This window comes from Rattus norvegicus, chromosome 5 (genome assembly GCF_021556685.1).
Source record: "Rattus norvegicus strain SHRSP/BbbUtx chromosome 5, alternate assembly SHRSP_T2T, whole genome shotgun sequence".
Taxonomy (NCBI): Eukaryota; Metazoa; Chordata; class Mammalia; order Rodentia; family Muridae; genus Rattus; species Rattus norvegicus.
The window spans coordinates 152,718,892-152,732,927 of record NC_141538.1 but is presented as its reverse complement, the minus strand read 5'-3'; the positions used below and the strand labels follow the sequence as shown (position 1 = coordinate 152,732,927).

Sequence of the window (14,036 nt, the reverse complement as noted above, 5' to 3'; positions counted from 1 at the left end):
TCTCAGGCAAAGGCTGTCCATGAGCTAGATTCCCAGTCCTTTGTTAACTTCCAGACAGGATCTCTCTGTTTCCCACGCCTGCAAACCTGGTTGCTCTTTAGTCCCTCAAAATGCCAAATACAAATATAATTACACACACACACACACACACACACACACACACACACACACACACACACACATCGCGCGCGCTTCCCATCATCAGTTCTACCCTCAGGTAAAAATGAAACAGGAACCCTCTGGCGCCACATCCACCCCCGCAGTACCCTACAACTTCCTGCAACAACAAAACAAAACCACCTCCTGTGAACAGGGCCCCTCCTGGAACACACAGAAGAAGTAATGTCATAGTCATTTTATTGAATCTAGGGCATCTCAGGGATCCCCGGGAACAATCTTGCCTCAGGCCCCTCCCCCGCAACTCCCTGCATCTGCATCCCCCTTGCCTGAAAGCCCTTCTAAGCTCGGCCTGAGAACTCCTCCTCACCCTTCACCCTTCCCAGCCCAAGGCTCCGAGGGTCCCATCAGTGCTGATGAGTCTGGCCTTTGAGCTTTTCTTGACAATTCCTAATGGTTCTAAAGCCTGGAGCCCCCGGAAACTGTGAGCTAAGGAGACATAGCACAAAATCATAAATGAGTTGCGGGGAGAGGCTGGAAACAGTGTGCAAGAAATACAGGCCAGGGGTTGGGGATTTAGCTCAGCGGTAGAGCGCTTGCCTAGCAAACACAAGGCCCTGGGTTCGGTCCCCAGCTCCAAAAAAAAGAAAAAAAAGAAAAAAGAAAAAAAAAAAACAGGCCAATGCTAGATGTGAGGCTTTGTGGCTGGGCTGTGACCCAGCGATATGGGCAGTGGAGGGGATCTTTTGTCTTTGGGGACTCTCTGGAGCCCAACGATCCAGGCTGTGGTGCAGGGGATAGTAAAGTTAAAATGCTACCCATCTTTTGGTCTGTTTCTTTTCCCTCCACCCGAGAGATCTGGTAGGTGGTGGCTGCTAAGACTTCCCCTCCCCTCTCTGCTCAAATTTGACACTGGCCTGAGTCTTACCTCTCACCCAACGACCTGGAAAACCCAAGCCAGTGTGGTGACCAAAGCCGACCTTCAACCCTCAGCTCTGAGAGGAGGCAAGGGAGGGGCGGTCCGGAGTCCCTCAACTCTTCCCCTCCCAGGGCAGGGAATTGAGCAAGGCTCTGAGGCTCCCAGCCAATCCCCAGGTCCAAGGATTGGCTAGCACCACTTTGGCCACTGAGTTTGTATGCAGGGAGTCGTGGCCTGCCAAATATAATCGACGTTACCAGGCCTTGTTCCCATCTGGAGCCAAGTCTAGGCTTTTGTCCCTAGCATCGTCTCTCACCCCAGCCAGCTCCCACCCACTCGCTTTCACTTGGTCTTCTGATGGAGTTTGCGCCGCACCAGCTGACTGAGGAGCAGCGCGGTGAGGATGCTGCTGCCCACGGTGAGCAGGAAGAGACCGAAGAAGTTGTGGGGCCAACGGGCGTGCAGAGGCTTATAGATGGCTCCCCGAGCCTGATAGTCCAGCGTCACAGCTTCTAGCTGGGCTAAAGTGCACAGCACCAAAAAGACATGGAAAACTTGGTGTCCCTGCCCAAAGATGTGGCAGCTGCCGGGGAACCAACTCTCAGGCATAACCGTGGAGAAAAACGCAGCAGCTAAAAGAAAGAAAACCACCTGGCACTTGTGATACAGAAGGGCGGGATCCTCCTCGGCCGGGAGGGGAGACACTATGATGCGGTGCACCACGGGGCTGATGTCCAGCGCATAGGCCAGCGCCGAGGGCACCTCCTGGAAAGAGCGCCCCAGCAGGCCTGGCTTCTGGCTGTACTTGTTGTAGCAGGAGCCAGCGCAGGAGAGCCAGGCCAGGAAGGCAGCGGTGGGCAGGAAAATAGCCTGCACCTTGTCATGCCAGGACGGCTCTATGGCATAGTAAAAGTGTGCCAGGGCACTGCCAAACTGGTACACGGCCACACCCACATAGTCCAAGAAGAAGAAGCTGTAATGCCAGAACTCCGATTTAGCCTGCAGGAGGTGAGCCAGGGCACTGAAGGAGAGATAGGTGAAGGAGGCCAGGACAATGATGAAGAGGGGCAGAGCGTGAGGGTCTTCCCAGAAGTCCACGCTCCCCGCCAAGACGATCAGCCGCAGCAGCAGGGCCAGGGCCGCCAGGAGGTGGGTCCACACGTTCACAGCCTCGTTGTGCTGCTGGAACAGTGTGCGGAAGTAGAAACACCAGTTCTGGTGCAGCGGCCGGTAGCCAGCATAGATGTACGGCTTCCAGAAGAGCCGTGGCACCTCGGCCCGGTCCACTGTAAACACCGGTTCTGCTTGCAGAGGCTTCTGGCCCACGTGCCACAGGCTGGACAGCAGGTGGCTGAACTTCTGGGCTACTGCCATCGCCATGCCTGGGACCTGGAAGAGAAGTCAGGAAAACTGGAAGAGAGGGGCTGGGCAAAGTCTGAGCCCTTGTGTCTCTACCTGAAGCTCTAATGCCCCAGACTGTCTCCTCTCCCATCCCCTGTCATTAGGCTGAGTTTGAGGATCAAGGAGTCACCCTTAAAAAAAAAGAATAAATTAAAAACAAAAAAACCCGACCTCTCTTCCCTGCATTCTCCAAACTGGGACCTGATTCAGCAGATGCTCACCTCAGGGCCTCGTTCACTCATTCATAAAGCGTCCTGCCTCTCAGTCACTTTCTAGCAGAGTCACCACACAGCAGCCCTAACTATTTTTCTCTGCTTAAGTAGAGCCATGCTGAACTCAGAATGTGGAGACAGGCTTTCTGAGCCCGGGAGCTTGTGCCACCATCCGTGTTCTCTCTGAGTGACAACGCCCTTATTAACAGACCCATGACCTCTACCTACAACCCATCCAGAGCTACCAGGAATGCCCACTCCCCCTCCCTTTGCATAATCTACCCCCTGCTCCCCCGGCCCCACCCACTTCCTCCTCTGGCCTTACTACCCAGCCCCAGTGCGACTGTGCCTTATCTCAGCTATACCAGACATTTGCAGCCATTGCATCAAGTCCCGACTTTGCACAATGCTGTTGCCTCTACTGTGACATCCTGCTCACCTTGCCAGCTCAGCAGACGCCTATTAATTCTTCAAAACCTATTTCTTCTTTGACCCCCGACCTCTCTACTTCAGTGCCTACCATCAAACCGTTATACCTCACACGGGCGTTAAGTGTGTCGCTGTGAGCTCAGAGGCTGGGGCAGTTCGTCTCCATACTTTGTGGACTAAAAAGGGAAGGAAGTTGGTCTGGGGTGTGACGTAGGCTAGGTGGGAATCAGGACAGGTGCAGTCCCAAGCTCTGAGTTCCAGGACGAGGGATTAAACCTGGTTTATCTAGAATTAGATTCAAGGGAAACCTGCAACATCCTCCCGACCTGTGCCCCTGGGGTTTGAACTCACAGAGACCCTGACTGCATACCCAACGCCTGCACGAATCTAAGCCAGATTAGGGTAGAATACGGGGGGGGGGGTTAAACAGAACCCCACATGCCTAACCCAGAAGCTATCTCCAACTGATACTGCTTGTAAAGGAAAAGTTAGTTTTCTCCAGTGAAGTCTCACTGGGTACACAAACCATACTTAGGGGCAGGCCCCAGGCCCAGCAGTGGATGGCCAACATAAAACGGCCCTTTTTTTCTTTCCTTTTCTTTTAAAGAGCAGAGGTCTTTGTTTTTGCCTTGTCTTGTTTTTGTTTTTGTCTCACAATGCTTTGTCTGAGCTTCTCCTCACCTCCTACATATTTTTTGCTTATATATTATGGTCTCTGGTTTTATTTTATTTTTTCTGACTTTTCTCTGTGTGTGTCTCAGCATCTCTGTGTTTCTTCTAGTTTTTCTTTGGTTTGTTGCTGTTGTTGTTTGTTTGTTTGTATGTTTTGTTCTAATCTAGTTTATTATTATTATTATTATTATTATTATTATTATTATTATTATTATAGATGACTGTTTATATTCTAGTGAGAGAAAGAAAGGATGTTGTCTGGGGTGAGTGGGGAAGTGGGGAGGATCAGGGAGGAGTTGTGGGAGGGGAAACCATAATTAGAATACATTGTATTAAAAAATTATATTTCCGGGGTTGGGGATTTAGCTCAGTGGTAGAGCGCTTGCCTAGGAAGCGCAAGGCCCTGGGTTCGGTCCCCAGCTCTGAAAAAAAGAACCCAAAAAAAAATTATATTTCCAATTAAAAAAAAAAAGACATTTCCAAAAAGGAGTGAGAGAAAGGCACTTCACACCAGCCTTCCTTTCTTTCTGCTTCCTGACCGGGTACAATGTGACCACCTGCCTGAAGTGCACACCTCGGTGTCCTCCCAACCTCGGTGGACTGTGCACCCTCGAACTGTGAGCCCAAATCAAACCCTTCCTCACTTGACTCGTCTTTGTCAAGTACTTTATGACAAAGAAGAAAAAAAAAGTTGAAGAAAGAGTGACAGGTGCCATGTGTCATTCCTTTAATAAACACGGCGCATTTGCCTGCTGCCTGCTCCTTAATCCAGGTTTATCAATCTGTGCTGGCTAGTTTTCTATCAACTTGAAAACAGGAGCCTCAATTGAGAAAACGCCCCTGTGAAATTGGAATGGAGGCAAGCCTAGAAAGCATTTTCTTAATTAGTAATTAATGAGGGAAGGCCCAGCCAATTGTGGGTGGGGGCGTCCGTGGGCTGGGTTCTATAAGAAAGCAGGCTGAGCAAGCCAGCAAGCAGCATCCCTCCATGCCCTCTGCCTCTAGGTCCCTGCCCTGAGTGAGTTCCTGTCCTGACCGCCTGTGAAAATGAACTGTTATATGTGGAAGCATAAACCAAATAAATCCTTTCCTCCCCAAGCTGCTTGGGCCCGGAGCTCACCACTGCCATGGTAACCCTCAGACACCACCTTCATCTCTTGATATCTGCCAGACAACTCCCTGATCAAGCTTTCTAGACTCTGTCCATGGAGCACCAGATGCCAGCCAAAGATACCGTTGCCCCAGCCAAGACTGTGTGAGCCTCACTGCCTCTACCCCCAGGCCACCCAGGAGATGCATACACAATTCAAGAGTGTGATGTGTGCAGGTGGCATCAGGACCTGCCCCAAACCTGCCCTCCCTCCCTAAACACCCACTCTCTAGGCTGCCAAACTTGGATCAGTCACACACCTCTGTACATGGGGGCTCCTTAGCCTTCGGGAGCACAAATGGGGCTCTTCTGATTCCTTCACCTCAGAGAGCCTGACTCAACACAGACTCAGGAATCCTTCAGATGACCTATTAACAAGGACTATTAACAATCTCCACCCAGGGCTTCTCCCTCTTCTCAAGAGAATGGACTTTAGCCATAACAACGTGGCCTCCATTGGTCTTTTGTCTGCAGGGGCAGAATAGGCCTCAGAACACATCTTGTGTGGCTCACAAGGACACTAGACCTGAGAGTTTCCTCCTAGACCCTACCAACACAGCAAGGCTTCCTCTCTACCCTGGGCACAGTGAAGCTGGATGGATCCTATGGACACCTAGTTACCCCCTTGACTGCCTGGGTTCCCTGTGATCTGTTAAGTCCACTCCTAGGCTCTGTCTCTCACTCCTGGACCCTCCCAATGTCACCATAGGCTCTGGGGAGTCCAATAGCAAAATCTACTCAGCTTTGTTGAGCCCTACATATGTCAAGTTTACGTGGCTTAGGCCTCCTTCCCCAGTCATGACCGCATGGTGAAGCCAGGTGAAACCAAACAGCTCTCTCTATCTGTTCATTCTTCACTGTCTTTTTATAATCAGTTCCCTGGGAGGTAAGCACTAGTCCCCAATTAGTTGTTACATAAGGTGCACCCCAGAGAGATAAAGAGGTTCTTACTTAAGGCCAGAGGAAGTGGGAGAGAGCATGCCCAGGGAACCGGTGCTCTGCCTGAAAACCTGGACACTCTTGTTTTTCAAGACAGGGTTTCTCTGCCTAGCTCTGTAGACCAGGCTGGCCATAAACTCAGAGACCCACCTGAGAAACCAGAATCAGAGGTCAAGCTTGGGCCAACGGAAAGAGCTGACTGTGGAGAGAGGCCCTAGGGCATCCAGAATGGTCTGCCAATCAAGCAGCCAGGCCCTGCCTAGCCTGGAAAGCCAGCTCAGCATAATGCCACCACCTCCCACTAGGCCTCTCAACCTACACTGGGAACCTGGGGGTATCTCCCTGGATCCTGGAACCCAATGATATCTGCTGTGGGACGGTACAAAATCACCGAATGCTCAGTGCTAGTGGCACTTGCACAGACAAGGGACCCTAAGGCTGGGGCTTCCAAGGATCTGGAGGTGTCTTGTGTGATGTCATAGGAAGGTGGGACTAAAGATGCCATCCTCCTCCCTTTCTTACTGACTCCCACACTAGTAAAATCCAGGCTCCACATGTGCCCTCCCAGTCAGGCCTCAGTCACAGACAACACCTCCATGACAGGAGTATGGTGCTATCTGGAGAGCTGTGGCGTACACAAGTTCACACAACAAAAGAAGAGCGGAGCCAACTGGTCCCAAGCGTCTAGGGTCCAGGAGGACAGCAGGTGCTCTTGGCTGATTCAGCAGGAATCAGAAGAGGAGTTAAGAATAAAAGGGTAAGGGCTGGAGAGATGGCTCAGCGGTTAAGAGCACTGACTGCTCTTCCAGAGGTCCTGAGTTCAAATCCCAGCAACCACATGGTGGTTCATAAACCATCTGTAATGGGATCTGATGTCCTCTTCTGGTGTGTCTGAAGACAGTGACAGTGTACTCACATAAATAGAGTAAATAAATAAATCTTTAAGAAAAAAAAAAAAGGACTCTCTGGTTCTTGGCTCCCTTGTGGGAAAGATAAAAGTGCACACCTTAGAAATTGCTGCTGACTGGGGCTGGAGAAATGGCTCAGTGGCTAAGAGCACTGACTGCTCTTCCAGAGGTCCTGAGTTCAATTCCCAGCAACCACATGGTGGCTCACAACCATCTGTAATGGGATCCGATGCCCTCTTCTGATGTGTCTGAAGACAGCTACAGTGTGCTTATATTCATTAAATAAATAAATATTTAAAAAAAAGATAAAGAAATTGCTGCTGATATTTAAATGGCTGGAACTAAGTTTGAGCCCCATTTAGAGGCTCAGTAAATCACTGCTGCCATTTTTACGACTACTAAAGTGATCAGAGAAATCACAGCCTGTGGCTAGCTTGAGGGGAATTCTTTAAAAAGCTGTCCTTAAACGGGAGGAGGAGGATGGGATAGGGGGTTTATGGATGGGAAACCGGGAAAAGGGATAACATTTGAGATGTAAATTTTAAAAAAAATCCAATTTAAAAAAATAAAAAGAAAACAAAAACAAACAAACGGAAAAAAAAAATCTGTCATTAAGCTGGGAGTGTGGCCTTGGCCGGCACAAGGCCCAAGGTCCCACCCAGCATCATAACAAATACAAAAGCCCTTCAATCTGTGCCAGTGGATCTGGGGGGAGGGTTAGAAAAACAACTGTATCGTAGCCTAGTGTGCTGGCACCCACCTGTAATCTCAGCACTTGGGAGGTGGAGGCAGGAGGATCAGCAATTGAGGGTCATCCTTAGCTATATAGCAAGTACAAGGCCAGCCTGGGCTGCATTAGACCCTGTCTTGGGGAGGGAAGTGGTCAACTGTCCCCTGACACACCTGATTTGTGGGGACACATTTAAGGACCAGGGAAGTTTAGCTAGAGTTGGTACTCCTGAGGACACTGACCTATTTAATCATTAAGTTGTTCTCAGCGAGGAGCAGCCAGGACAATACTTCCGGATTGCAGGAGGAATCTGAATTCTGAAAATTGGCACTTGTCCACAGACCCAGAAAAGGTGGCTGGGAAGTGACTTCCCCAGGGAAGGAGTCTTAACCCCAGCTGCCCTACCATGGATCTATAGGGCACTAGAGGGCAAACTGTAAGCAGGCAGCCCAAAAGATAAACCGCCTTGGGCTGGAGAGGTGCTTTAGTAGCTAAGTGTATGCTGCTCGCAGAAGACCTGAGTTCGGGTCCCAGTACCCACAGGGTATAACTGCCTGTAATTCCAGCTCCAGGGGGGCTCTGATGCCATCTTCTAAACTCTATTGGCATCTGCACTCATGTGTGCACAAACCCTACATGCAGAAACACACATAAAATAAAATACATCTTTAAAAAAACATAGGTTGGGGCTGGGGATTTAGCTCAGTGGTAGAGCGCTTACCTAGGAAGCGCAAGGCCCTGGGTTCGGTCCCCAACTCCGAAAAAAAGAACCAAAAAAAAAAAAAAAAAACATAGGTTGCCAAGAGAAGCATTCTGGTCACCCACCCACCTTCTCCAGTCTACCTTCTCAAGCCTCTCTTTACCCAAACTCTAGGTCACCCTCTTCACCTTTTCTTCCAAGGTTCATCGACTCTAATTCCTCCCGGAATGAGTTCACATACCTCTTAGTGGTATTTGGAGAGGGCAAGCCTGGCCCCTCCATGCTCAGTTTTCAACCAATGCTTACTAACTTCCAGCCACCAGGCCACCCCACAGAACAGAGAACACAGATATTCACCCACAGATATTCTGATATTTCACCCACATGGATGCCTGTGGAAGGAAGCAAGCCAAAGGGCTGCTGTGAAAAAGACAGGGCCACTGTCTGAAGGGTGAGCGCCTACAACTCAACCCTGAAGAAGACTGAAAGTCTGGGTTTTGTGTGGGGCTGGAATCTGAAGTCTGGGACTTCCTAGCTTGGTAACTTCCTGAGACTTCCTTTACCTCCCTGAGCTGGTTTCCTGGGAGGCTAAAAAGAGCTACCACTGGGCTCTTCAAAAACTGTCATCGCTCGGTGCTCACTACTGGCCCTGGGCCTCTACTGCTTTTGTTGGGATCTCCTCGCTCAACCACATAAGCGCTGGAAAAGGCCCTTGCACTTTGGCTCCTTTTTTTAAGGGAGGAAAAAAATGAATCCACCTACTTCGAAGGGTGCTGAGGCCCTGTGACATTCCATCCATATTCTAGGCCTGCAAAATATTTAGCAAATTAGCCTGGCTGTTCCTCAGCTCTCAGACGCTGCTTCAGGCCTCACAAAACAACCAGGGTCAGAAGGCTTGGTTTTCCCCGCACTTCTTCCCGTCCTTGGCGTGTAAAACATTCGTTGTTGCTTTGCGTTCAGACTGTTCGGCATGCTCTCCTAAAGATTATTTATCTCTCCATGGAGAACAAGGTTTGGCCTCATTAGATAGAGAACAAAACCAGGATTCAGAAATCACACAATGTACAAATGTCTCTTCTCCCTTCCTTCTTTTTTCCCCCTCTCCTTTATTTATTCTTCTTTCTTTGCTTTCTTCCTTCTGCCTTTCTTTTTCTGTGGGTGCGCACATGTGTATACATGCCCTTGTGTATGCACGCCCTTATGCGTGCCCATTGTATGCACGACGCCCACATGTGAGTCTCTGTGAAGACAGAGGTCTGTCAGGACCTCTACCACATTCCACCTTATTTTGAGGCAGGGTCTCTCGTCCAACTTGGAGGTCACCAATTGGGCTAGACTGACTGGCCGAGGAGTCTCCTAAGGTCTACCTCAGCCCTGCTGTGACAGGCTTTTCATGTGAGTGCCGGAGGGTCATACTCGGTTCTCATACCAACCCAGCAAACGTTTTACTGGCTCGGCCCTCTCTGTCCTTTTCACACACAGGATCTCACCGTGTTGCTCAGACTGGCCTTCAAATCCTGATTCCCCTGCCTCTGCCTCCTGACTGCTGGGATTACAGGTGCGTTCCACCATGCACACATAATTTTTCATGTTTCCATGATCCCGTTAAAAATTAAATAATCCTTGGCCAGAGAGTGGTGTCTCCTGCCTTTAATCCCAGCATTCGGGAAGCAGAGGCAGGCAGATCTCTGAGTTCCTGAGTTTAAGGCTAGTCTGCTCTGACAGCCAAGAGCTACACAGAGAAACCCTGCTTCCAGAAAAAAAAAAAAAAAAGAAAGGAAAGGAAGAAAAAGAAGGAAGGAAGGAAGGAAAAAATAAAGAGAGAAAAGGAAAGGAAAGGAAGAAAAGAAGGAAGGAAGAAGGAAAGAAGGAAAAAGAAAGAAAGAAAGAGAGAGAGAGAGTGAGAGAGAGAGAAAGAAAGAACGAACCCTAGCAATTTGGAGGCGAGGTAGAAGTGCTACTCGAAGCCTGCCTGGCCTACATACTAAGATCCTGCTTCAAAAATAAGTTAATAGCCACTTGGGGACAGAAGGGAAAATAACTTGAACCCAGGAGTTCAAGGCCCATGTGGGAAAAACACCAAGACTCCCATCTACACAAGATAAAGAATAGCAATAAGAAGTCTAGTCAGAGTTACTATTGTGACTGTGGGAGGCAAATCCTCCAGAGGGGGCCTGAGGAAAGGAAAGCCATGGAGGACACCAAATGGTTGTGGTTTGGGACTACATCAGTCACCTCCAGTAGCTACTTTCCCACATGTCTCTGCACAGCTTCAAGCCGCAGGTACATCGGGTGATCCAGGCCCAGAAGAAAGATAATGCCAACATTTGTTTAAGCCTTACTCCAGAAACAGGGCTCCAGGCAACTTCTGGGTACCCAGTGTGGATGAATGTAGATTGGACAAGCCCTGGCAGGCCTTCGGATCTCTCAGCAACCAGGTCACCTCCCTCTTTGCAAGTCTCCAATTCAGCTCAACCAATTAAAAGAAAAAGCTACCTCCCTGTCTTCCAGGACTGAACAGAAACCACTTGTGTTTGACTCTGCATGGTGGGTCTCTGTTTGTACTCAGAAACGTGGTCAGAATGGAAATTTAAGGAAATTCTTCCCCAAAGCTCAGACACCCCCACGGCTCCAAGGAGAGCACCCGAAAGGGGAGAGCTTCAACATGGTGTCCTGGGTACCCAACAAGAACAGTCCAGCTTGAAGAATCCACCAAACCTCTCAGCGTATAGCCCGAGGCTGCCTAAGATGCTGCAGGGGCTGCTAGGAGAAAACCTCCCAGGTTAAGGCTGAGGGCGATGGTGTGGCCTTGTCTCTTTTCCTTCTTAGGGCAATCTGGCTTTCTTGACGCTAGGGAAGGGGTCCAATATTCTGGCCTGGTGGCCCTCCCACCTCCCTAAAGCTTTTCTTGGGGTTCCCCAGAAAGATCTACACCCCCCCCACACACACACACCTCCACCCCTGCTCCCTCTTGCCCCTAGGAGCTCACCTAGCTCCTAGAATGCAAGCACACAGCCCGTGGGGTTGTTCCGTGGGTGTGATCCTGCACAGGCGTCTCCTATACCTACCTTTTGCAGACTACACTCAAGTATTCTCCCCATTCCACAAGCTCATAGGCTATGCTCTAGCCCTGATCCACCTTGTCCATGACACACTACCTCGGGTCCTCCCATAATCCTTCTGCTCTCCCCACTCCCCGCTACAGTGACCCCCATTGCTCCTCCTGTCCTCCCGGGGATGACCTCAGACTTTGCTTCTTCCTGTGCCCTCCTTATAGCTGATTCCCTTGGCGACCTCTCCCCACCCCTACCGCGAGGTGTTCCCCTACATAACAGTCCGGCTGTCAGGGTCCTGCTGTCTTCGGCCTCGCCCCAACTTCCACCACCTGCCCACTTCCGCCACTGCGCACCGCACGCATGCAGAGCTAGCTAGGAGCACACCCTCCCAACCCGCGTGCCCACCGGAAAACTTCTCTACTCTCAGCCCAGCCCAGCCCAGCCTCGGAATCTCCAAGAGCAGTCTCACCTGTGGTCAGAGCAGAGCTGGGAGCTGTCTGCTGCGTCCTTGCCGCTGGAGTCGCAGATAAAGAGGCAGCGGCCACGCCCCGGACCGGGAGGGCGGCGCTGGGCACCCGGCGCTCAGCGGCCTCCGCCAGTCTGCAGCTTCCCGCTTGGCGTTATGCAAGCTCAGTCTGCAGGAGGGGTCACTCCCTGACGCATCCCGGGACCTCCTACGGTCACAGTATAGTCTGAAAATAGGAGGCCCAGAGAAGCTAGGCTCAGGAATGGACCGCAGACTCCTGAGGAGTTTTTCCACTTCCCCAAAAACGCAAGCTTCAGTCTGTGATTGTTTTAAGACAACCGGAGGAGTGTCCTAACAAGTGCTCTGAGACCAGCTCAAGCTCAGCACATACCTGTCATCCTTCTGCTACTGTCATCCAGATGCCACTCTGCCTGAGGAACTGCGTCCCAAGCTGGGCTATCTGGCTTATCAAAGGCTCATCCCATGATCTCTGACATTTTCCTTGTCCTGGTTTGTCTAGATCTCCATCAAAACAACCACTCCCCGTGGTCACCTCTTCCAGGGGTGGGCGCAGCAAAAAAGGTGAACAGCCCAATGGGTTGGGGTTTTGTTTGTTTGTTTGTTTTGTTTTGTTTTTTGTTTGTTGTTGTTGTTGTTGTTTTGTAATGGAGCTGAGGACCGAACCCAGGGCCTTGTGCTTCTGAGCTAAATCCCCAACCCCAGCCCAACGGGGTTTAAAGGCAAGCTATGCCTCCAGTAAATGCTGGCTTTCAGTGTTTCATATGCCTGCCCCTTCCCGTGGTGTTCCGGATACCCATACCTAACAAAAATGGAGTACCAAACTGGGTCTTGAGTGACTAGGCCGGATTGGTGGGTGTCAGGGCTCTGCCCTTAATGAACTCTTGAGTCTGGAGCCCTGACACATTAACAGAATTGGAGCCTGGTGCTACCCCAGCTCACCATGTGACCTTGGACAAACCTTGCTCTCTGGGCCTCAGTATTACGGAGACAGTACCTCTGGGCAAGGTGGTTAGGCTTAGGTCAGCTGCAAAATTTCACTCTGTACTGTGATGAAGCATATTATCTTAAGAGAATTGTGTAAAATTGGCCTCTCATTCAACAAATTCAGACAACCCCACATTTCCTAAATCCATGGGGCAAGGCAACAGGCCTGCCATCCCAGGCCTACTACTCTGGAGGCTGAGGCAGTAGGATTGTTTGGCCAGCCTGGGCAACATAAGGTTACTCTGTCTCAACAGGATGAATAAAAGTGAAAGACTGCAGACAGCGGTGGTACACGCCTTTGATCCCAGCACTCAGGAGCCAGAGGCAGAGGCAGAGGATCTCTGAGTTCCCGGCCAGCCTGCTCTATAGAGTGAGTTCCAGGACAGCCAGGGTTATACAAAGAAATTGCAGTCTCAAACAAAACAAAACAAACACTGAGGACTTAGAAGAGGGGTTGGACTGGGCTTCTATTTTTGGAAGGAAGAACTAGCTCGTGTTGCTTTGATTCTTTGTTTCGGGTTGGTTTGGGCTTTGTCAGCGGTGGTATATTTATTTATTTATTTATTTATTTATTTATTTATTTATTTATTTATTTTTGTTCATTTGTATGTTTTTAAAGACAGAGTCTCATGCAGCTTCTGCCTGGAAGTCGCAAATGAAGCAAAGGCTGGCTTTAAGTTCCTGATCCTCCTGGTTCCACCTCCTAAGCGCTGAGGTCACCAGTATACACCACCACATCCTGTCCCCCACTTAACTTGTTTTAATATCCACAATTTATACTTAATGTTCTTGGCATGTGAGCCAAACGGTTGCTATGGCAACCTCTCTCGATCCAAACAACCCTCTGAAACAGGTACTGTGTCTGCCACTCTATGCTCGGGAGAAGTGAGCTCTGGGCAGAGATGGGGCCTTCTTTTTTTTTTTTTTTTTTTTTTAAAGATTTATTCATTTATTATATATAAGTACACTGTAGCTGTCTTCAGATACACCAGAAGAGAGGATCGGATCTCTTTACAGATGGCTGTGAGCCACCATGTGGTTGCTGGGAATTGAACTCATGACCTCTGGAAGAGCAGTCGGGTGCTCTTAACCACTGAGCCATCTCTCCAGCCCAGAGATGGGGCCTTCTTATTGACCTTGTTTAAACTTTGAACATTCCTTTGAGGTGAATGTGATGGCCGCTGTTTTATGGGTAGAACGCAGAGCTGGGAAAGATGCATCCCAACTCAGGCCGTAGATGTGTCGGGCTCAGGCTCTACCAAGTGGCCCAGGAGAGACGTCATTTAGCCATGACCCTCTGAGAGCCCAGTGGTTCAGTGAGGACAGGGCTTC

General features: G+C 50.0%; 1 protein-coding gene and 1 long non-coding RNA gene across 4 annotated transcripts; one reads left to right on the top strand and one right to left on the bottom strand.

Annotated features, from left to right (window-relative positions):
* Window positions 1–340: 340 nt before the first annotated feature.
* Paqr7 (progestin and adipoQ receptor family member 7) lies at window positions 341–11,767 on the bottom strand. Of its 3 annotated transcripts, none has more exon segments than NM_001415929.1 (2): window positions 341–2,425; window positions 11,703–11,767. In NM_001415929.1, a coding segment is annotated over 1 exon segment (1,038 nt). In that variant the 5' UTR covers window positions 2,417–2,425; window positions 11,703–11,767; the 3' UTR covers window positions 341–1,378.
* Window positions 11,489–13,817, top strand: LOC102546455 (uncharacterized). The gene is made up of 3 exons (XR_015621220.1): window positions 11,489–12,281; window positions 12,959–13,074; window positions 13,324–13,817. It is a non-coding gene; the product is annotated as an uncharacterized LOC102546455 (long non-coding RNA).
* The last annotated feature ends 219 nt before the right edge of the window (window positions 13,818–14,036 follow it).